This window comes from Enhydra lutris, unplaced genomic scaffold (genome assembly GCF_002288905.1).
Source record: "Enhydra lutris kenyoni isolate GAN:26980312 unplaced genomic scaffold, ASM228890v2 scaffoldscaffold12, whole genome shotgun sequence".
NCBI classification, from domain to species: Eukaryota; Metazoa; Chordata; class Mammalia; order Carnivora; family Mustelidae; genus Enhydra; species Enhydra lutris.
In genome coordinates this window covers 40,218,785-40,239,508 of record NW_019154096.1, presented here as the reverse complement: position 1 = coordinate 40,239,508, position 20,724 = coordinate 40,218,785, and the positions used below count along the sequence as shown (strand labels likewise).

General features: G+C 51.3%; 1 protein-coding gene across 3 annotated transcripts in view; it reads left to right on the top strand.

Moving 5' to 3' along the window:
- LOC111144774 (chromosome unknown C10orf128 homolog) overlaps positions 1-20,724 on the top strand; it is a 34,715-nt gene that overhangs the window by 9,177 nt on the left and 4,814 nt on the right. Inside the window, exons 1-5 of one of the 3 annotated variants that reach the window (XM_022499222.1) lie at positions 10,591-12,675; positions 13,042-13,095; positions 13,757-13,897; positions 15,076-15,106; positions 18,964-19,017. In XM_022499222.1, the coding sequence (XP_022354930.1) occupies positions 12,627-12,675; positions 13,042-13,095; positions 13,757-13,897; positions 15,076-15,106; positions 18,964-18,985 (297 nt within the window). In that variant the 5' untranslated portion in view covers positions 10,591-12,626 and the 3' untranslated portion in view covers positions 18,986-19,017. Of the gene's footprint in view, positions 1-10,590; positions 12,676-13,041; positions 13,096-13,756; positions 13,898-15,075; positions 15,107-18,963; positions 19,026-20,724 lie in introns of those variants that run through there. The other 2 variants (XM_022499220.1, XM_022499221.1) reach the window with 2 other exon arrangements.

The window sequence follows — 20,724 nt, the reverse complement described above, 5'->3', positions numbered from 1 at the left end:
ATTTTCTGGATGGGGTTTTGCATAATTGGTGTTAATTATTCTTTAAACATTTGCTAGAATTCTCCCCTGAAACTGTCTCGGCCTGTGGATTTCTTTTTTGGGGTTTGTAGATTATGAGTTCAGTTTCCTTAATAGTTATAGGGCTTCAAAGTATTTCATATTGGATGAGTTGTGACAGTTAGTACTTTTTGAGAAATTGGCCCATTTTATCTAAATCACCAGGTTTTTTTTTTTTTTTCCAAAGATTCATTTATTTATGAAAGAGAGATTGAAAGTGCACACATGGGGAGGAGGGGCAGATGGGGATGGAGAGGGAATCTCAAGCAGGCTCCCTACTGAGTGTGGAGCCCATGATGGGGTTCAATCTCAAGTCCCTGAGATCATAACCTGAGCTGAAACCAAGAGTTGGTTGCTTGACCAACTGTGTCACCCAGTTGTCCGTAAGTCACCAGGTTTTTATGTGTGAGGTTGTTCATAGTATTCCCTTATTACCCTTTTGATGTCTATAGCATCTGTAGTGATGTTCCTGTTTCACTTCTGATATTGGTGTCATCTCTCTTTTTTCCCTTGTCAGTCTCAATAGAGGTTTATCTGATTGATCTTTTCAAAGTATTGGATTTTTTGTTTCTTTTTATTAACCATTTATTAAATGTTAATAAATAAACCATTTTATTATTTTTTTCTGTTTTCAACTTCATTGATTTCTGCTATTGTCTTTATTATTTACTTCCTTCTGCGTGTTCTGGCTTTATTTCGATGTTCTTCTGATTTCTTCAAGTGAGATATTAGATTATTGGTTCGAAGACTTTACCTCTTTCCTAATGTAAGCATTTAGTACTAAAAATTGCCCTCTCAGCACCATCTTAGCTATGCCCCACAAATATTAATATGTGTGTTTGCATTTTTATTTAGTTAATAAATATTTTGATTTCCCTTGAGAATTCCTCTTTGACCCATGAATTTTGTGGAAGTATCGTTAGTTTCCAAGTGTTTGGAAAGTTTCTGGTTATCTTTCTATTGTTGATTTCTAATTGAGCCCCTTGTGATCTCACTTTGTATGAGTGAAATTATTTTAGTTTTGTTGATGTTTGATGCAGAATGTAGTCTAGGTACCTTGATATATCTTATAGAAGTGCTTGAAGAGAATGCATATTCTGCTGGCCTTTGGTCCTTTTGCTTGATAATATGGTTGAATTTTTTTCCTATCATGGCTGATTTTCTGTCTAGTTGTTTTATCAGTTGTTGAGAGAGAGCTATTGAAGCCTTTAACTATAGTTGGGCATCTGTCTATTATCCCTTTCAGTGTTATTGGTTTCTGCTTCACAGATTTTACAGCTGTGTTGTTTGATTATAGAGATTTAGGATTAGTGTGTCTGTTTGGTGGATTGGCTCTTTTATCATTATATAATGTAATACAATGTCATGTAGTATCTTTGGCCCTAATAATTTTTTGTGCTCTAAAATGTCTCTGATATAAATATAGCCACTCCTCTTTCTTTTTGTTAATGTCTGCATGGATTTCTTTTTTCATTCTTTTACTTTCTACGTACCTATATCATATTTAGGGTGAGTTTCTTGTGGACAGCATATGGTTCAATCATTTTTTAAATAAGCTTTGCAAACCTGTTTTTTAATTAGCAGATATAGGCAATTTACACTTAATGTAGCTCTTGATATGTTGGAGCTTTCAGTCCACCCCTTTATATTATGATTTCTCCTTGTTCTCTGTTTTTCATTTCTCTTTTTCCTACCTTCCTGTGTGTTACTGGAACATTCTTTTTTAGAATTCCATTTGATTCGTCTGTAGTGTTTTTGAACATATTTCTTTTCATTGCCTTTTCAATGGTTGCTGAACCACTGGAATGGTAGGTATTCCTACCATTGGACTGGTATGGTAGGTATTCCATTATATATGTATAATGTATCATCATCTACTTCTATCAACATTTTAACAGTGCAAGTGAAAAGTGGAAATTGTGTCTCTATGTCCCTTTCCTCTCTTAAATATTTCCCCTACATATATTGGGAACTACTTTAGACATGTTATTTCTTAGCCTAAACAGTCAAACAGAATTTAGAAATCTTAGAGGAGAAAGAAAGTCTGTTTTGTTGATTTATATTTTTATGAGCTGTGACAGCCACACTTTGACCATAGGCCACATGTTGCCTCCAGTGGGGCCCCCAAGGTCCTCAGAAGCCAGTCTGCCTTCTTCTCTCCATCTTTCAGGATCTTCTTATGTTTGTTTGTTTGTTTTTGTCTAATATCTAGGTTTTAAGCTATATTTAGTGAGAAGAATAGGGAAAGGTAAGCCTGTTCTATCTTTCCTGAAATGGAGGTCTGAGACAAGTTTTTAAGAACCTGATGGGTGGGTGATTTGGAGGAAGCTCTCTGGGGAGGGGATTCTGGGCTCCTTAACATCTCTCAGACACACAGCACTGATCCTGGGGGATCCTGAGGGAAGAAAATGCCCTCAGGTAAGGACAGTGTGGTGACCTCCGCAAAACACCTGCGGGGAATTCCCGATGGTCCTTGAACACTGGACAGGAGCCAGCGTGGCTGTCACACAGATCAGCAGAGTTTTTCACTCACTTCCATGTTAACCACTTGTGCTTCCTCTTTAAAGTCACTGTAAGCATCTCTGTCACATCCAGACCCTCATTTATCCTCCAGAATTGCCTGAACTGCTCCTTTTATTAAATTTGATTCCATTAAATAACGGGCTAGTGGTTCTCAGTGAGATGAATGGGCTTGCTCTCTCCTGCTCATCTGAACAAAACAGATGAGCAGCTGAGGAATTTCTGCCTGGAACCAGCCTGCATCCCCTCAGAAACCTATGCAAACCTTTGGGTCGTGTTGTCAAGGAGTTGCTGCCCAGGGGAAGAGGTGAAGGGCCTGGAGCTGGGCTCTTGGGCCACCCTACGATACTGGGACACATAGACATGGGAGCTTTTGCTTTTGGTAAGCGAATATTGATTTTTATCAGACTCTGTTGTGACACAGATTCAAGCCCTGATCTGAAGGAGTTGACAGCCTACAGGAAAGACAGTTGCAATGTGGTGTCTTAGGTACTAAGATAAAGGAAAATGGAGGGAGACAGAGAAAAATCTCCTGATCCAAGCTTGGGTGTCCAGGAGGGCTTCCTGGAGGAGGAGTCTTATTGAGTGAGAGTTAATTGTGCCCCCGTGTGGCTAAAATCCTTTAACAGTTTTCCATGGCTACCAGGATAGACCAAAGTGTTTAGGGTGACCACAGACCAGACCCATCACATGCACCACCCCGTGTTTCTGCTGTCCAGGCCCATGGAATAGCTGTCAAGTTCCTGTCCAGCTGTGAAGGCTTCTCCTCACATATCATCTGCTCTGTATGGGGTTCATGCTTTTCCTCCCCAGGATCCTGGGAGATACTCTCTCACAGAGCTCCTCACAATCCTAACAGTATACCTGTCTTCATGGGTGCCTTTTTGGGATCTTGTTCCCCCTCTGGGCTATCACTTCTGTTGGTGCAAGGATCTGGTCTTTCCAGGTCACCGCCCAGCAAATGGCCAACAACAGCACTTGTCTGTGGGTTGATTAGTGCCTAGAGTACAACCCCAGCTTCCAGGAGCCAGTCTGCAGGAACTCTGTGCAGAAATGAATCTGGTTGGGATGGGAAAGAAGGAGTTCTAAGAAGAGAGGACAGCCCCTGCCAGGGCCCAGGCAGGAGGTAGGCTGGCTCAGAGGGGAGTACGGAGTGAGGCTGACAGGCGAGTATGGGCCAGGGGAGGAGGAGGGCTTGGTGAGTCACGGGGAGGAAGGGGGGCCTTCACCTGGAGGGCATTTGCCACAGCAGGAAGAGCTTGCCAGCTGTAGTGTAGCAGTTGGGTTGGCTGGAGGCAAACCTTCTGGGAGAGAGCAGATAGGCAGGGTCTGTCCAGGGCCACACCAGCAGGGTCTGCTGGTTTGCAGGCCCCATTGCACATCTCATACTCACTTCCACATTGGAAGTAGCTTGTGGCCTGAGGTCGGAGGCTGTGGCTGAGGTGTTGGTGTCTGTCATAGCTTGTGGCTGGCCCATGCTCAACCCCACAGAAGACAACATTGGATGGGGCTGACCCAGGGAAGGCTCCAGAGATATTCAGAGAGGGTCCCTGAGCTGACCTCGGGGCACTAAGAACAGAGACCTTCCCAAGCTGCCGGGGAGTCCTTACTAAGCCACACGTGACACAGGGAGAAACTGTGGTCCACTTGGAGCCACTGTCCAGCCCAGGTTCCAGTGTGAGACCCTTTCCTGGAGCCAGGCTAACCTAGGTTCCAACCCCAGGACTCCCCTATTCAGGGGTGTGACCCCGAGATGACCCTTCACCTGCTGGGGCTTCCTGGAGAGATGAGGGTCAAGGCCCCAGGAGAAAGGACCCTGTCCCTACTCTGGGGGACACACATTCACACATATATATGCAATGTGAAGATTTTTTTTTTTCCAGTCTTGTCATAAAGGATTTCCCAAGTTCAGGAGCTGGGTCAGCACACACTCGTAAAGGAGAGGGGCTTGCGTGTGTCCACCAGGCTGCTGAAAGTGAGGGGGGTGTGTCCAGGGAGGAAACCAGCCTTGTGGAGGCCTGGGATCTAGACAGCAAGAGAGGGACTGCTTTTATTTCCATGACCAACAGGCATTCCTTGGCAGAGGACCAGAAAAACTCACTTCTTTCCTCCACTTGGCAAACTAGTTTGGGAGGCATACCTCAGTGCTGGCCAGAAGTCCAGGGGGGAAATTGAGGCATTGGGGAGAAGGCGGGGTGGGAAGACTGACCGGGTCAGGCCCTGTCCTGAATCCCGCAGCATCCTGGCATTCCAAGAGGCCCAGGCCAGGACCCACTTCCTGCCCAACAGACCAGCCAGCCTTTGGGCCCTTAGGAGGGCTAAACTTTCCCCTCAGAAAGATGACTCGTGGGGGGTGGGCTGCAGGGTCCTGAGCGGCAAGTGGGCTGGGCCACGTGTGGATGGATCTCTAACTTTTAAATATTTAGACTATGATATGCCCTGGACTCTGCAGATGTCAGGAGCTGCCTTGACCAAGAAACACCCAGCACAGACTCTGGCGCACAGTAGGGCTCGGAGAACTTCGGTCCTGGTAGATGGAGGCAGGTGGAGTGGTGTCGCCAAGGCCCCGGGGGCTCTCGTGTTGGCTTGGTGTTGCTGTTTCCGCTGCAGTGTCATGAGCCTTTCCCTGTGGGCCAGGCCAGCTGTCATCCCACAGCCCCGCCCCCTGGGCACATGCTTGCCTCAGCTGGTCCCTGAGGACTGCGGAACTGAGCTTCTCCGAGGCTGAAGAGCACAGTATGAATATTGCATGAATAATAATAACCCCACCACTTAGCGGTTATGCAGCGCTTTCCCCTTCCACAATACTTTACCATCATTAATTAGTTATTCTGCGCTGCTTCCAGCCGCCCTTGCTCTCTCTGCAAAGGCACTCTTGCAAACGGGCCTTCCCTGGGCTGAAGCCCCGGGATGGAGTGGGTGGGCTGTCCCCACACCCGGCCTCACACAGCCTTCTGGAGGTTTCTGTCCAGCTCTGTGACTTCTGTAGACAGGGAGGATAATCTTTCCCACCTGAGTTCCTGCCCAGGGCTGCTTCCTGGCATGCTGTGCTCCCCACATCTCCCGTGGCCTCCAGGAAAGCTGAGGACAACATCTCAAGGGGGTGGTTGAGGGCCTGTGGAGACTTCCCTCCTGCACCTCGGTCTGTGCCGCACACCTTCAGGGGATCGTCACAGCATTCTGTGTGCGATAAGGAGGCTTCCTGTGGTCAGCCCCATTGCGAGTCAGCTGTTGCTCAGGCCACTGCGCTGCCAGTCCTGTCCTGTCCGGCCCCAGGCCACTGGCAGAGCAGTGGCAGACTGGAGATTCGGAAGCTCCGATTCTGAGTGTCATTCCTTTCTACCCACCATGGAGTCAGTCATATGAAGCACTCATGCCCCACTGAAGACATTCAAAGAGGGACCAGCGCCCTCACCAAAGTGTGTGTAGGGTTAGCCGGGCGTCTCCATGGTGGGTTCTCCAGTCCTGCCCTCCCCCAGACACCACCACGCACGCCACCAAAGCAGCCTCACACTCCCCCTGGCTTCCAGCATCTCTCGCTTCCTCAAGGTTTCAGCAGCTCCCCTGCTAGTTGTGACAGGGTTTGATGTCACTTCCTGCTGTCCAGCATGGGTCTGGGATGCCTTGGGAGGGTCCTGCCCCTCTGGGACAGCTCCCCATTTCTAGAGTTCCCTTGGGTCTACCTTGGGCCAAAGCCGGCTCCCTGCCTCCAGCCCCTCCATTAGTCTGGAAGGGTATCGATCAGTTTAGCTTCTGTAGCTGAGTGTTTTAATCCCAGTGTGTGAATCTTTAAGAATTAATTAGCAAAGATTGCTCAGGCAAAACAAAGTGGGCACAAGTTTTGGTACTGTCTGGTGACCCACCAGTATTATTTTCCTCTTAATTATGAGGTTATTTCTGGAAACTGGAGGCATTTTCCTGTGTGTTTGGGAGCCTTGGGTCAGCCTCTCTTTCTTCTTGGTGGCCTCCAGACTCTAGATCTTGCTCAGGGCAGCTGGGTCCTGGCTAACTGTCCCGTCCTCATCCTCTGGAAAACCCTGAAAGCCTCAGTTTACCAGTGCCCCCTTTGCTGCTCTGACTCACCGAGTTGCCTTTTTTATTCCTAAGCCCTTGCTCTCCCTCTGCCTCTTGGCCTTTGTTGGTGCCTCTTCCTCTGCTTGGACACCGGCCCTGCCTGGCCCCATTGCTCAGCCTCCCACCTTCACTAGGTCCTACTTGTCCTTTTGTTTTTAATTTAAATAATGCTTACTCCAGGGGCCCTTCTCTGACTCCCCCAGGCTGGGGGAGGCACCCCTCGGTCCTCCCGGATGGCTGGTGGATGCACACTTCCATGTATAACTGGGACCCTGTGCAAGGAAGTCCCTGCTCAGTGGGCAGGGTCGGACGTCAGGGCGCATGACTGGCCAGGCCGGGGTTGCTGAGCTGGGTTTGCTGAGCAGGTGGTCTGACCTAGTGTGCCCTCTGGCTGTGGACAGAGGCCCCTCTGAGCCATCTTTGCGCCGCTGTCCTTGCTCCTCAGTTTTCCTTTTACTTTCTATGTCTAGAACGTGCACGGCTCCAGCAGGGGCGGGCTCTGCCCTGGAGTCTAGGAGCTTTCCTGGGAAGGGGGAACACCACCGCCCTGGGAGAGGAGTAGTGAGGCCTGTTTCCCTGGAGCCGGCCACTGCAGTCTGGCCAACAAGACCAGAAGGTGGGATGGAGCAAGAGCAGTTTCGGGAGCTTCCTGGGCTTGTGGACAGGGAGCCTGAGGTTTCTTCAAGTCACAGCCATGTCAGGGGAAGGCTCGAGACCCCAGCGCATACCCAGCAGCCCCTGGGAGTCAGAGTGCTCCATCACCCAGGCCAGCCCAGGAGAGGACTGAAGAGGGATGCTTGCTGCACTGTGCTTGACCTGGGGAGACAGGGGACCAGGGGAGACAGAGGCATCCACAGCAGTGGCAGGCACGCGTGTGCCATGGGTGTGCCACATGGGCTCTGAGGGTGTGCCACAAGAGTTTCCCGTCTCAGAGTTACAAGAGCAATGGTCCCTTGTTTCTCCTTGGCTTCATTTTACCTCCCTCTGGAGCCTGCATTATCACTTAGTACTGGCTACTCAGTCTCATCACTTGAAGCCATTTCTGGATTCATGCTCAGTAGTTTTGGGGTCACTTCCCAGTTAGTTCCATGTTCCTCCCTTCCTGCTTCTCTTTGCATCTCACAAGAAGAGAAAATGAGTTCTAAGGAGTCTCACCTCTCATCCTGGCCCTGGAGACAAGCTGCTTATTCTGAAACATGTCCTTTGTGCTAGAGAATGACCTGCGGGACAGCGTACATGGAGCGGGGGCAGAGGTGTGACAAGATGGCAAGGGTGAGCCTGAACAGACACAGAGAAAGGGGACTTTCAGAAGAGGCAGCTTTGTGCTAATACTTGAAGGATAAGTAAGAACTTTCCACAGGAACAAGGCAGGCATTGCATCGGCTGGCGGCATGCGCCAGGCAGAGGAGCAACGGCTGCTTAGCCGGCAGGTCCTACTTGGGTTTATCAGTGACTGTGCTGTGAGCAGCTTGTTCCCAGCCAGCATTCTCTGCCCCCCTCCCTGCCTTGCGAGCCTGATTTCTGGAGATGCTTTGTGAAGGACCTGCCACCCAAGTCCTCAGGACTCTGCTGACTGGAGATGACAGTGACTCTGCTCAGATCAGATTAAACTAAAGAAAGTGTTTCCTTACTAAGGTGACCGGTAAGTCAAGAAGAGGTGTTTCAGGCATAGCTGGATTCAGGCGCTTAACATCTATCTTTAAGACTTGGTCTCAACTTGACCCTCTCCTGTGGGGGCTTCAGTCCCAGCAGATTCTCTCCATCCCGAGGACCTTCCTCTGCCCACTGTTACCAATTCCAGAAGATACCACTGTTTCTCCATATTTTCCTCAAAGTCTCAGAGTTGAGTCTTACTGGCCTGAATTGGATCACCTGCCCCACCCCTCAACCAATCACTGCTGACAGTAAGCTGGAATATGCTAATTAATCAGGTGTTCATGTATTCGCCCTGGAGCCAGCCCTGGGGGAATCACAAGGAGGTAGTTCACTGAAGGAAAGCAGAAGGATTTCCGGGTCAGGGGAAGGGTGTGGACCACACAGCAAGTCTCCATCCTACAGGTTCCCCTTCAGACTTCTACCTAGTGAAGATGGAGGTTTGCAGGAAGGTGCGGGACATCACCCATGACGCTCTGATTTTTCCTTCTGTCTCCCTTGTCACTCCATGAGCTCCTCTATGGGGGACAGGGGACTTGGGTTGCTCTCAGATTCCTTGTCCAGAGCGCATGGCAGGCACTTCCTGACAGCATTAAGAGAGGACGGATGCCTGTCTAGACACTCGAAGCCCCTTCCTCTGGGTGGGAACATTAGAATCCATGAGATCTAAAGTTAGGAGCCACTCTGCAATATTTAAGTTCCAAGATGAAGATGACAGGGTATCAGTTGACAAACACTTAGGGCAGCTTCTCCTTATTTATAGTTCAGATACTTATAGAACGACATCTGAGGGCTCGCACACCCACTACCCCACAACTGGAACCACATAGTCTAATTCTGCCCAAATAAGGGTGGTGAAGACTTCCAGCCCCCATCGGGGATGGGCCCAACAGGTGTTATGGGCAGCTCAGTCGGTCTGGACATCAGGGATGGCCTCTCTGTGGGTCAGGTTCCAACTGAGATGGGGCAAGGCCATGCTGTACCCTCAGCTCAGTCTCAGAGAGCAACCCCATTGCTGCCTTCCCTTGCAGGTTGTCCTCTCATGTCCCAGGCGAGGGGACCCAGCCAGCCTCAAGGCCTCAGGACCATTTACTCTTGCAGGAGGCTCCTTTCTGTTTGGAAATCACTGGCAGAAGCAGGCGAGGCTCTAGGTGACTGGGGCGGGAGGGTCTGCAGAGAGGAGAGCTGGAGACTGGCTATTTCGGCAGGGAGGGGTGGAAGAGTATCCTTGGGCAGCAGAATGTTCAGAGGGGGCGTGAAGAGGAAGCAAGGACTCTAGACTCAGAGCCATAGTGCCTCTGTGCACCCGAGAAAAGGGCACCATCCCTTGACAGGTATAGCCTCAGGTGTGTGACTTTGTGGGAGCTCCCGGGGGCACAGGAAGACTAGGAGGGCAGAGACTCATCTAAGAACAGGCCTCTGCTCTCTGTGCCAGACGGCAACCAGGGCTGGGCTCTGGGGCCTCTCCTCCTGTCCCCAGTGCCTGGTTCAGGGTGGGCGGCCTGAGGAGTGCTGATGGTCAAGTCAGATTTGGCCAGCGCTGTGCCTGCTATACTGCTTGGTGAACCAATCCACACAGTCCCTCCATGCCCCCCAGGGAGACCAGCCTTGGAACAGTCAGCCCCCGCCAAGGCCCCCTGGACTCTTTCCTGGGTTGGACAGTCTGTCCTCTGGATGCTCAGCTTCCTCCTCCTGTTTGCAAGAGAACCTAGAGAAATCCAGCAAAGAACATGCCCTGAGACTTCCTCCTGGGGGTCCCACAGGTCTAGATGCTGGAGGTCTCTGGCTGTGCCGCTAGGGCCATCCATCCTCCAGCTAGTGTGCAGAAGCAGGGGAAATGAGCACTGGGGCGTCGCCGGGGGTCTATGGCCCAGGAGGGACTACTCCAGTTCAAGACCCTGGCAGGAGGCGGGGCTGGGGTCGGCTGGGCTAGAGTCTTTATGATGGATCCTCACCCAGGGCCTTGTTAGAGCTCAGGGCAGAGATGCGGAGAGCAGGGGGAATGCTGCAAGGAGGGATTTCCCTCCCCAAGGAGGGAAAGGCTGCCGCCGAGTGGCCATCTGGCTGGCTCGCAGGAATTCCTGGGACCAATGTGTCCGCCGCCCGTTTGGTCTGCCTGCAGCTAATTCAGTCCCTGACCTCGAACCCAGTAGGGGATTCCTAAGCCCCAGGAGCCTGTTTGGGGACAGGGATTAGGGGCAGCCTCAGGGCTTGGGGCCAATACAAAATGGAACGTGGAGAGTGGTGTGTCAGTGCGCGGTAGGGGTGAGGAGTGACGGCTGAGCTGAACCCCAGCCCTGGAGTCCCTGTCAGGGAAGGGCAGAAAGAGCCAAGCGTGGAGGACAGTGTCACTGGTGGGCCAGGCTGATGACAGAGGGAGGCTGGGCTGCCTGCTGAGTGCTGGGGCCCAGTGCTGTCAGGGAGGGCAGGACCTGGCTGGTTTTTGAGACTTCAAATTCTTTCTCCTCTTTCCTTATGAGCCTTGCCATCAGAGGTCTGAGCTCCTGTGGCCCACCTCTGTGTGTCCCTGTGTGACCGAATCTCTTTGTGTTTCTCTCTCTCCGGCTCTCTGACTTTTTCCATCTGCTTTTCCTGATCTGTGATCTTTCTCCTTTCCCCATTGAAGTTTCATCTTGTGTTCATATAAAGTTTTTATGCTGCATGCGTTAAGTGGAAAGCGATGGTCACCAGTGGGAAACCCAGGAAAGAGATCTGTGTGTGAAGGGGACAGGGGACAGACTGTCCCTCTGTGTGCCTGGCCCTGCTTGCTGATTCTCTGCCTTGCCCTGTCCCCTGCCTGCTGTCCAGGGATGGCAGACTGGGGCCAGACTGGTGTCAGGAAAGGAGCCAGGGTGAGCAGGGGGCGTATGAAACTCTCAATTTTGGGCATCCATCTGGAAGTCAGCTCCTAACCAAGCTACTCATAACAGCCCAGGCCAACCACGTACAAAATAGAAGATTTTGTCCCATCCCTGGAGTGGTTTTCAAGCTAGCTGGTGCAACAGATTTAATGTAAAGAAACAGTGGAGCTTAGCAGGAGCTTGGAGAACTGACAAGACTAAGGTCATATTGTATGTGGGGGTGTCTGTGATGTTTAGGTGAGTGGACGGAAAGACAGAAGTCATTGACTTTCCAAGAGGACTTGTGATTAGAGCAAGTCTTTGCACTTTTGCTTCATAACTTCCCGACTTTATCCATTGACTAAGTGAGGCCACCAGAAAAGTCCCAAACTCCATGATGATTATCCCTTCCCCACCGGACCCATGCAGAGCAAGATGCCCTCTGTAGAGTGTCAACCCAACACGTCACCCCAGGCAGCATTGTCCGTAGTCAGCAGACAGGGCCCTCAGTCATCATTCAAAGTCCGATAGGTGGGGAATTGGGAGGCGAACTTCCCTTGGAGCTAAGCTGGGAAAGATCTGGCCCCTCCCCATGAAGTCACCTGCTTCTTTTGAGAAGCAGGAGTCATGGCACTTCCTGCTTCTGCCTTTGCCTGGAAGCTTGTACCTAGAACCAGGCTTGGATCTCATCGTCCACCCACCACAGCCCAAGCCCCTTCAGCCCTTGACCTTGTGGCTTGTGGCATCATTCTCTTAGCTCCCTGGGATTCGAGTTTGCAGGGTGACACAGGCTCCCAGTGCAAGTGGCATGGCTCTGGCCCTGGCCCTGCCACATTCTGCCTCCCTTGGCTTTTAGATCCATTATCAAGTCTTCAGTGTCTCTGGTTCCTCATTCATCACATGGAGATGATAGTAGCACCTGGCTCCTGGAGCTGTTGCTGCAGCGCATTCATGCCACAGCCAGTGTCACCTCCAAGTCAGTGGCCAGTTATTGGGCGCCTTCCCCTATAGCTCTGCCCCATAGGCCCCTTCCCCTATAGGCTTGCCGCTTTGTTGTTGGTCTTTGAGGGCCAGTCTGCAGGACTGTGGCCCCAGTGTGAGCCCCGTCTCTTGATGGAAGCTTTCAAGCTCTGGCCAGAAGTGTGAGGCACCCCTGCGGTATGACCTATCACCACCATTCATTTGGCAACTTGTGTTGATGCCTCCTTCGTGCCAGATGCTGTGTCAAGTGCTAGGGGCAGAACACTCTTCATGGGGCACAGACAGCACAGAGCGGGGACTGGTGAGAAGGTATGGGCCAGAGGATTCATAGTTGAGAAGCTCTTAGGATGGAGGGTGCTTGGCACCCAACAGTGCACCATTAACATCATTAAATAAATGGTGTGGTCATCTTTGGCAGCTGAGAACAGCCCCCATGGAGCACACAGCCAAGCCAGGCATAGGGGGCTGAGGAGGACGTAACATGGGAAGCAAGAGGAGAAGATGGGACCAGGTAGAGGAATGGCCCAGAGGCAGCAGATCCCTAGCCCAGGTGGGGAACTAGGAGCTGGGTAGTCTGCCTGGGATGAGAGGCTTCATGGGAATGACAGAAGGGGCTAAGGAAGCAGACTGCGGTTGGTGTCTGTCTGGGAGGCCATGTGTAAGAGCCAGCTGAATGGAACTGGATGGAACTCCTGGCCTGGGTTGGAAGGAGGGTGCTGAAATCCCGGTGAGGCTCCAGGATGCTCGTGGCAACCAGCAGCCTGCCTCTGTATTCCTGAGGCTGGAGGCCAAGCGTGCCAGGCCTTCCTGGACCTGTGGGAGATATGTTGGGGACAGGGCTTTGGCCCTCCACCCCTGGTCTGATCACAGCCACCAGTTTGGTTCTAACCAGACTCTGGGTTTTCTTTCTTTGCAGATGTTGGAGGAGCTTCAGTGTTAGCAACGGGCAAGTCTGCTGGGGCCGAAATTGGTAGGTGCCCAGCTTCCTCTTTGTGCAGGGCTGAGGGGGGCAGGAGGGCGGGGGCTCTGTGCTCGGAGCCTGGCGGGTTTCCTGTGGGTCATCACAGAACAGGGCAGCACTCACTTCCACATCCGCCTGAGGACTAACACAGCTTTACCCTAGGGGCACGGACCTGCTGGAGAGCCCTTCTCCAAAGGGCCCCGGAGTCACCAGGCCTGCCCTCCTCTGATACGAAGCTCCAGCCCCCACAGTGCCCTGCACTCTGCCGGGCTTCCCACTCCTCCCTCCACCTGCCCTTAAGATGGAGTCAGATCTCTTCCTTTGCCTTCCAAGCTTACCACGGAGCAGGCAGGCAGTTAACACGTGCTCCATAAATGAATTAATGCAAAGGCAAGTGAGGTAGGGCTATAGGAGGCCAGAAAAGGGAGCCATCAGTCTCTGGGAAATGACTCCCAGGGTTGAAGACAGCGGGATGGGGTTCCAGGAGGAGAGGATGGGGGGGTAGGTGAGGGGTAGAGGGCAAATGTGGCCCTGGGCTTCAGCGGATTAGATGTGGACTTTTCTGGTGACTTTGGACTTGAGCCTGAATGTGAAGGGGGCTGTAGAAGAGCTTTGCAGAGTGGTGACTGATGGATGGATACCTACTGTTGCATTCCTCCCTGCCCTGCAGACATCAAGTACGCCCTCATTGGGACGGCTGTGGGCGTCGCCATATTGGCTGTCTTCCTGGTCCTGAAGATCTGCATGATCAAGAAGCATTTGTTTGATATCGACTCCTCAGACTTGAGAAGCACAAACCCAGGCTTCAATGGTAAGGGAGCAGCGACCTCTGGCCCGGTTCCACCCCGCCCAGACCAGGACAGTCCCGGCAGCCTGAGGCCCCAAGGGCCCCACCACCCCCGAAACTTGGCCAGAGAAATACTGACAGACTGGGTTGGAAAGAAATGAGAGGCCTCTCTGTGTCTCTGTCCATCTCTCCCCCTCCCCTCTTCTCTCTGTACTTTTCCATTCCTAAGAATCAGATTTCTTGGAGAAAGCTGGGGAAAGGGAGGTGAATTGGCTTTGGACCAAAGCGTTTATTCCCGTATCCAAAGATGTGACCAGATAAAATGAATCCCAGGAGGTGATGAGGCTGGGTGGGTTGTGGAGGTGCTGCTGAGTGGCTTTTTTTTTTTTTTTTTTGGTCATAACCTGGGCTGGTCCTACTCAGAGCAGTGCTGTGTCCCCTTGGTCCGAACAGAGCTGGGCCAGTGCGAACCCTGGCGTGGCTCTTGGTGTCCTTGTGGCACCTTCAGGGAGGCTTACCCCGCAGGCCCAGCAGTCAGTTTGTGAGTTTTGATCGCAAAATGCAGCACTGATTGGCATCCCCTTTCTCTCAAGATGGGACTCGCAAAAATCATCCCCAGTCCTGTCAGCCTGCTTGGTAATGGGATCATGATGCAGTTTTCCATAACATTTTCCCAAGGGTGAGGAGGAACGAGCCTCACTGTGGCTCTGGAATATAGGATCGTTATCCGCGAAGATATGCAGAAGGCGGAGTCGGGGCCAGGGAGAGGAGCCACGCCCCTCCAGGGCATCCTGAGATAGCCCCCTGCCCCCCCACCCCACTGCACGAGGGGCTTAATAAGTCACAGGACTTTGCTGACCATCATTTTTGTATTCCTATGATCACAAGGGGAGAGAAAGCAGCCTCTTCATCACATAGTGGGAGAGGTGTTGGATCCCCTTAGACCAAGAGGGTCTGGGAGTGGCAAGTGGAGGGGTTTGATGAGGAGTGATGGGGGTAGGAAGGCTCTAGGGAAGGCTCAGTTAGGTGCCCCGCTAAGGGGTAGCTCAGTGACGGGACTTAGATAGAGAAGCTCCAGCAGAGCCAAAGGAGAAGGGCGAGGAGCACTCTTAGCTCTGCCTAGCTCCTGCTTGCCTGGCACTGAGCGAGCCGCTCCACTGATCACAGTGTCCCCTTCCTAATGCTCTGCTTTCTCCCTTTAGACATCGCCACACTAAAGAAGAGAGTCCCAAGGTAAGGTCACTATTGTGGTAAGTGTGGGGTATCATTCTCCCTCCTGTTTTATTCTTTGTGCTTCCTTGCCTGTCATCTTAGCCCTTCCTGCCACCCAAAATGCTTCCTGGGAGACTAGAATGCACCCCATGCCCCCTCTTCCCTTCTCTGGTTCAGTGGGCAGGAGTCATGAAAGTGAGGGGCCACAAGGTACAGTAGCCAAAGGGGGTTTGAGCTTGCCTCTGCTTACCCTCAGTTACATTCTGCCCCACCTCCCCCACAGAACCCCACAGTGCGTTCCCCCAGCACTCAGAATGAGGTCCCTAACCCTTGCCATGACATACTTGGGAAACCTATATGGCCTGCCCTGGGTTACCTGGCTTCCCTGCTGCCATGAGCCACATTGTCCTCTGAGGGCAATCCTGCCTCAGGACCTTTGTACTTGCTGTTTTCTGTTATACGGAATGCTCTTCTTCTAGATAGCTGCAACCTTTGCCCTTCATTTGCTTCATATTTCTGCTTCAAGGCCACCATTTCATTTTAGATGGCCTGTTTAAAATAGAAACCCTTTCCCTTACCTAGCTTTATTTTTCTTCATATTACTTTCCCTTCACTGACATTATGTGATATATTTCTTCTTCTGTTTCTTTTGATGGTTTTCCCCCTGAAGTGTAAAGTTCTTGAGGGTGGGATCTTTGTTTTTATCTTTGTAGCCCTGACATTTAGCACCATGCATGGAACAGAATGGGTACTTTTTTTTTTTTTTAAGATTTTATTTATTTATTTATTTGACAGAAAGAGATAACAAGTAGGCATAGGAGCAGGCAGAGAGAGGAGGAGGAAGCAGCCTCCCTGCTAAGCAGGGAGCCTGATGCGGGGCTCAATGTCAGGACCCTGGTATCATGACCTGAGCTGAAGGCAGAGGCTTTAACCCACTGAGCCACCCAGGCACCCCAGAATGGTTACTTTTTTATGTGTTTAAAGAATGAATGAATGGGCTTTTGGGCATGGGCTAGGTACTGAGCATTGGGAGAAGACAGGCTCCCTTTCAGTCTGCAGGGGACACAGGCACATCCTACATGCTTGTTGCAGGGTTTTGGGATCGGGGAGAGGGAGCTGTGACATAGCTAAGCATGTGTTGCCTTGTGCCTGGGGCATACAGAGGGGTCTGGGTGGGAGGCAGGATGTTAAGGAGCTCAGGCAGCACTGGGATTGCATACAGAGGGGTGAGAAGAAGTCCTGGGGAGTGGGGGAAGAAAAAGAAGTGTACACAGAAGGTACACCGACGTGTGTCATTGTGCACATCCGGGGAACAAGCATTCTGTGTGATAGGAGCAAATGCTTCACAGGAAGGTCTGTAGAGCAGAGGCTGGAGAGGGGGTAGTCTTACTCAGGGTCTTGAATGCTAAGTGAAGGGGTCTGTACTCTGTCCTGAAACTTCTGGTCAATCAGACGGATTCTAGGCAGAAGAGGGATGGGACATGGTTTCCACTGTAGTAGCATGACAGGGGGCGGGGACATCTGCTAGAGATAGGGAGACCTGCGGGGAAGCACTTTGAGGATCTCAGACCTGCTGCAAAGCCCTGCTGGGCAAGAATGAGAGCGATACTGAGGCAGGGGGCCCAGAACCTGGTTGCTGAGTGAAGATGCAGCCACCAAGAGGGAAGAATCCAGAACAGGAAGGTCCCCACGCGGCAGTGCCCTTGGGAAGTAGATGGTGGAGCAGGTTTGGGCAGTGGGCTGGGGGGCTGAGATGGGGAGTCCTTTTTTAAACACTGAATCTGAGACTTCTGGAGACGTCCAAGTAGAAGGGGTGCTCCAGAAGGGCTGGCATGCAGACAGGGATCTGGGCTAGGTGGGGTGCTGGGTTTTAGAAGGGACCTGGAACCTGGGCTCTCCTCCAGTTCTGCCCCAAAGCCTAGGACTCAGTAAGTGCTGTAGCGTGTGTATGGGAGGAGGGGTGGACATGTGGGTGAAGAGAGAGATGGATGCTTGATGCCTCAGGGCTGAGCTGGAAGTGGATTTTCTCTAGAAGTTTACTTTCTTGAGGATCTTCCCTCCTTCAGATATTCTGGTTTCTGGAAGGGGCTTCTGGAAAAGTGTTTCATCGACTCTGCCTCCAAGCATTGCCCCTTCTTCTCCAACTCTCACTATCTCTCTGTCTCTCTCTCTGTCCCATCCTCTCCCACCTCCCTCCTCACTTCCCCCACTCCCGTGTTGTATGGCCACCCCACAGGGGCCTGGACTGGGGGAGAGGAGTGTGATTACAGTGACCATCGACTTTGTCATCCAAACCAGGACTTTGGGAGAGTGAAGAGGAATTGCTAATAACATTGGTAGGACGATGGGGTAAACTTGGATAGTTCTCAGAGAACTGGAGCATGTGGTCAGCCTCGGTTTAGTGGGGCTGTGAGGCAGTGCTCGCCAGGCCCCACGATGGGCACCATGGTCTCCTCTTGCTCACAATGTCACCTCCTCTGCACCTGGGGTTCTCACACTGGGGAGGGATGGGTGACTAGTCCCAGGGAGCTTTTGGAAACATGTGGAGGAATTGGGGGCATTACAGGCTGGGGGACCATGATGCCATGTGTCCCATGTCACACACACACGCATTCATACACACCCAGACCCGCACTGGCTAAGGTGTTGCATTCCTCTTTATAGAAGAAACATGCTGAACAGCTCTCATGCCAACAAGTCCGTGAGACCGCTTATGGGGGAAGGTTGAATTTCAGGTTGGCTGGCTCCTACGGCCCCTGTCTTTCCCTACCCTGAGGGACCTTCTCACTGGGGCAGCTCTGTCTCCAGGCAGCCCTTGGGGGATTGGCGTGGTGCGAGGTTCTGCTGAGGGTGCAGCTGGGACCCTGTGCCGGGAGAACATCCTCGTCCTGGCTCACCCAGGTGCAGCGTTCCTGCTGCTCTGAGCTAGGTGCTGACTCAGGCTCTCCCACTAGAGAATGAAGGCAACCTGACCTTCATCAGGGGTTCAAACAGGGCTCTGGGCCAACGGGGGTATGGAAGGCCATGGACTGAGTCTGGTAGGGTGAGAAGGATTAGCTCCTGACGTAGGGGAAGAGGGGAACTGGGAATCAATAGATGAGCCCCAGGTCTAGAGCCTGTATTGCTTTTTGGGGGTCCAGCTGGTCTCTGGGGTGGGGAGTACATTATGGGAGTCAGTTTTGCGTAGATGGGAGCTGTCTGTGATAGTGAAGACTCTGCCCACAGCATGGCCTCCGGGGCCCCCTGCTGGGCCACCTACATGCCCCACCATGCAGGGTGGGGTCACCCTGGGCCTGTGGCTGCAGACTGTTGTGGCCAGCTGTGATTCTCTGTCACGACTTAGGGGTCGTACTGATCTTCTCAACACCGACGGGGGTGGGCGTGCTACCTTGGCCTTTCAAACCACCCACACGCATGGAGGGGCACTTTGAGTTAGTGTACTTGGCCTTGGAGACTCCAGTGGCCCCAAGAAGTCTCTGCAGACCCTGTTTCAGGGATATCTTCGTCATAGAATAAAAAAAATGGAAGAGCTCCCAAATCCTAATTTTCAATCCTGAGCATGTGTACACACGGAGGGAAGGGAGAGATGCAGGGCAGGGGGCGGCGGGTGGCTGGGTGGGAGACCTCCCCTGCTCTGGGATGTAGCCTCCCCCACCCCCACCCCACGTGCAGGGAGCTGTTCTTGGCACGGGTCACACCAGAGCTCCTCTGCGAACAGAGCTTGTTGGAGAGGAGGGAAGCACGCTTCAAGTTTCCAAAAGTAACACTAGATGGAGTCAGGCGGAGTCAGGAAGAAGTTAGACCAGAAAGAAAAAGCTACGGACAGGCAAGCCATTCTCCTGGAGCAAAACTTCGCATGTGCTTTTTTTGTCATGCAGGAATGATTTAATGAACACCTGATTCTCCTGTTTTGCAGGTCAAACCTCAATTTCTCTGAAAGGTGAGTGGTAAGCACGATGGATCGCTGGTTCTGAAAGGGAGAAAGGCAGTGGCTCTCCAGAGGCGGCCCCCACACAGGACAGGAGGGGATTGCTAGCCACGAGCCATGCATTCCTCGTGCCTCTCCTGGGACACCAGGAATCCCCCCTCCTCCTCCTCCTCCTTCTCCTTACTCTTTCTCCTCCTCCTCCCCCAACCTCCTCCCCTTCCTCCTCCTCCTTCTTCTTTCCCTTCCAAAAAGTCTTAATTTAGTGGTACTTCAGGAAGATTTAAAATGAAGCTGTGGGACTTTTGCCTGATTAAAGCTGAGAAAATGAGATTTTAGAAATAGGGTAGTTAACTTTCTTTTATTTGCCCAGATTTTCCCTAAACGTCAGTCAAACCATGAACTTGCCAACTTAGTCCATGAGATTAAAAAAAAAAAAAAAATCCAAATCTTTGGTGTCTTCAACGCTATTGATTTGACGGAAGTGTCTGTTTCCCCTGTTGCTTTTGGGTCTTGCAGGGGATGAGGTCTGAGTGTGTGGGGTTGGTCACAGGTCACAATTCCTAGGCCCACTTGCCTGTGTCTCATGCATCAGCTACGTGCTCTCACCTTCCTTCTTTTTGAAAACTCTTCAAATCCACCAAAGAGTTGAAAGAACAGTGCAAGAAAGACACATACATATACTTAGATTCCCAAGTTAATAGTCCCCCCACTTACTTTATTCTGTACACTTACATTTTTTCCTGACCCACTTAAAAATTAGTAGAAATATCACTCCTAAGTTAGTAGAGATATTTCACCCCTAAATATGGAACCAAGTGTCTCCTGCATGGTCACCATATGATGACCACACCCAAAAAATGACCAGTATTTCAGTACTATCATTCCTTACACAGCCCACATTCAGATCTCTCTGATTGTTTCCAGAGAATCTTTATAGCTCTAGTCTTCCAAACCCGGATGCACAGTGTTTGATTTTGTCTCCATTTCGTCTTTTTTGTATGTTTTGTATGTTGGACGACTCTGCTTTCTTTCTCTGTGGCATTGTCGATTTCAAAGTACTTTTGTATGATGTCCTGTCTTTTGGACTGGTCTGTTTCCTCATGAGTAGATGCAGATTGAGACTGTTGTCAAGAACACCACGGAAGTGACATTGCGTGTCCGATATTGTACTACATCAGGAAGCCCATGACATGAGGGTCTCACGGTGGGCGATGCTGCCTTTGATCACTTTTTCTTTTTTTTTTTTTTTTAGTTTTTACTTATTTATTTTTCAGAAGCAGGGAAGAGCACAAGCCAGGGAGCAACAGGTAGAGGGAGAAGCAGGCTCCCTGCCGAGCAGGGAGCCTGCTGCTGGACTCAGATCCCAGGCCCCTGGGATCATGACCTGAGCCAAAGGCAGACACTTAACCGACTGAGCCACCCAGGCATCCCTGCCTTCGGTCACTTGAATAAAGAAGTGACCACTAGACGTCTGTGTTGGGGAGACAAATTTTCCTCTTTGTAATTCGTTGATAACCTGAAGGGTGACACTTTGAGACCATGTGAACATCCTGACCCCTCAATGATTCTTCATCCAGCGATTTTATATCTGTTTATATCCATCTATGAATCAGTTATTATATTGGGGGTTACAAAATACTGAGTTTCTAAGGGTAGCATCCCTTCTGCATTTAATAGCTGGTATGCCTCTGGATAAAAAGACTTTTTCCTT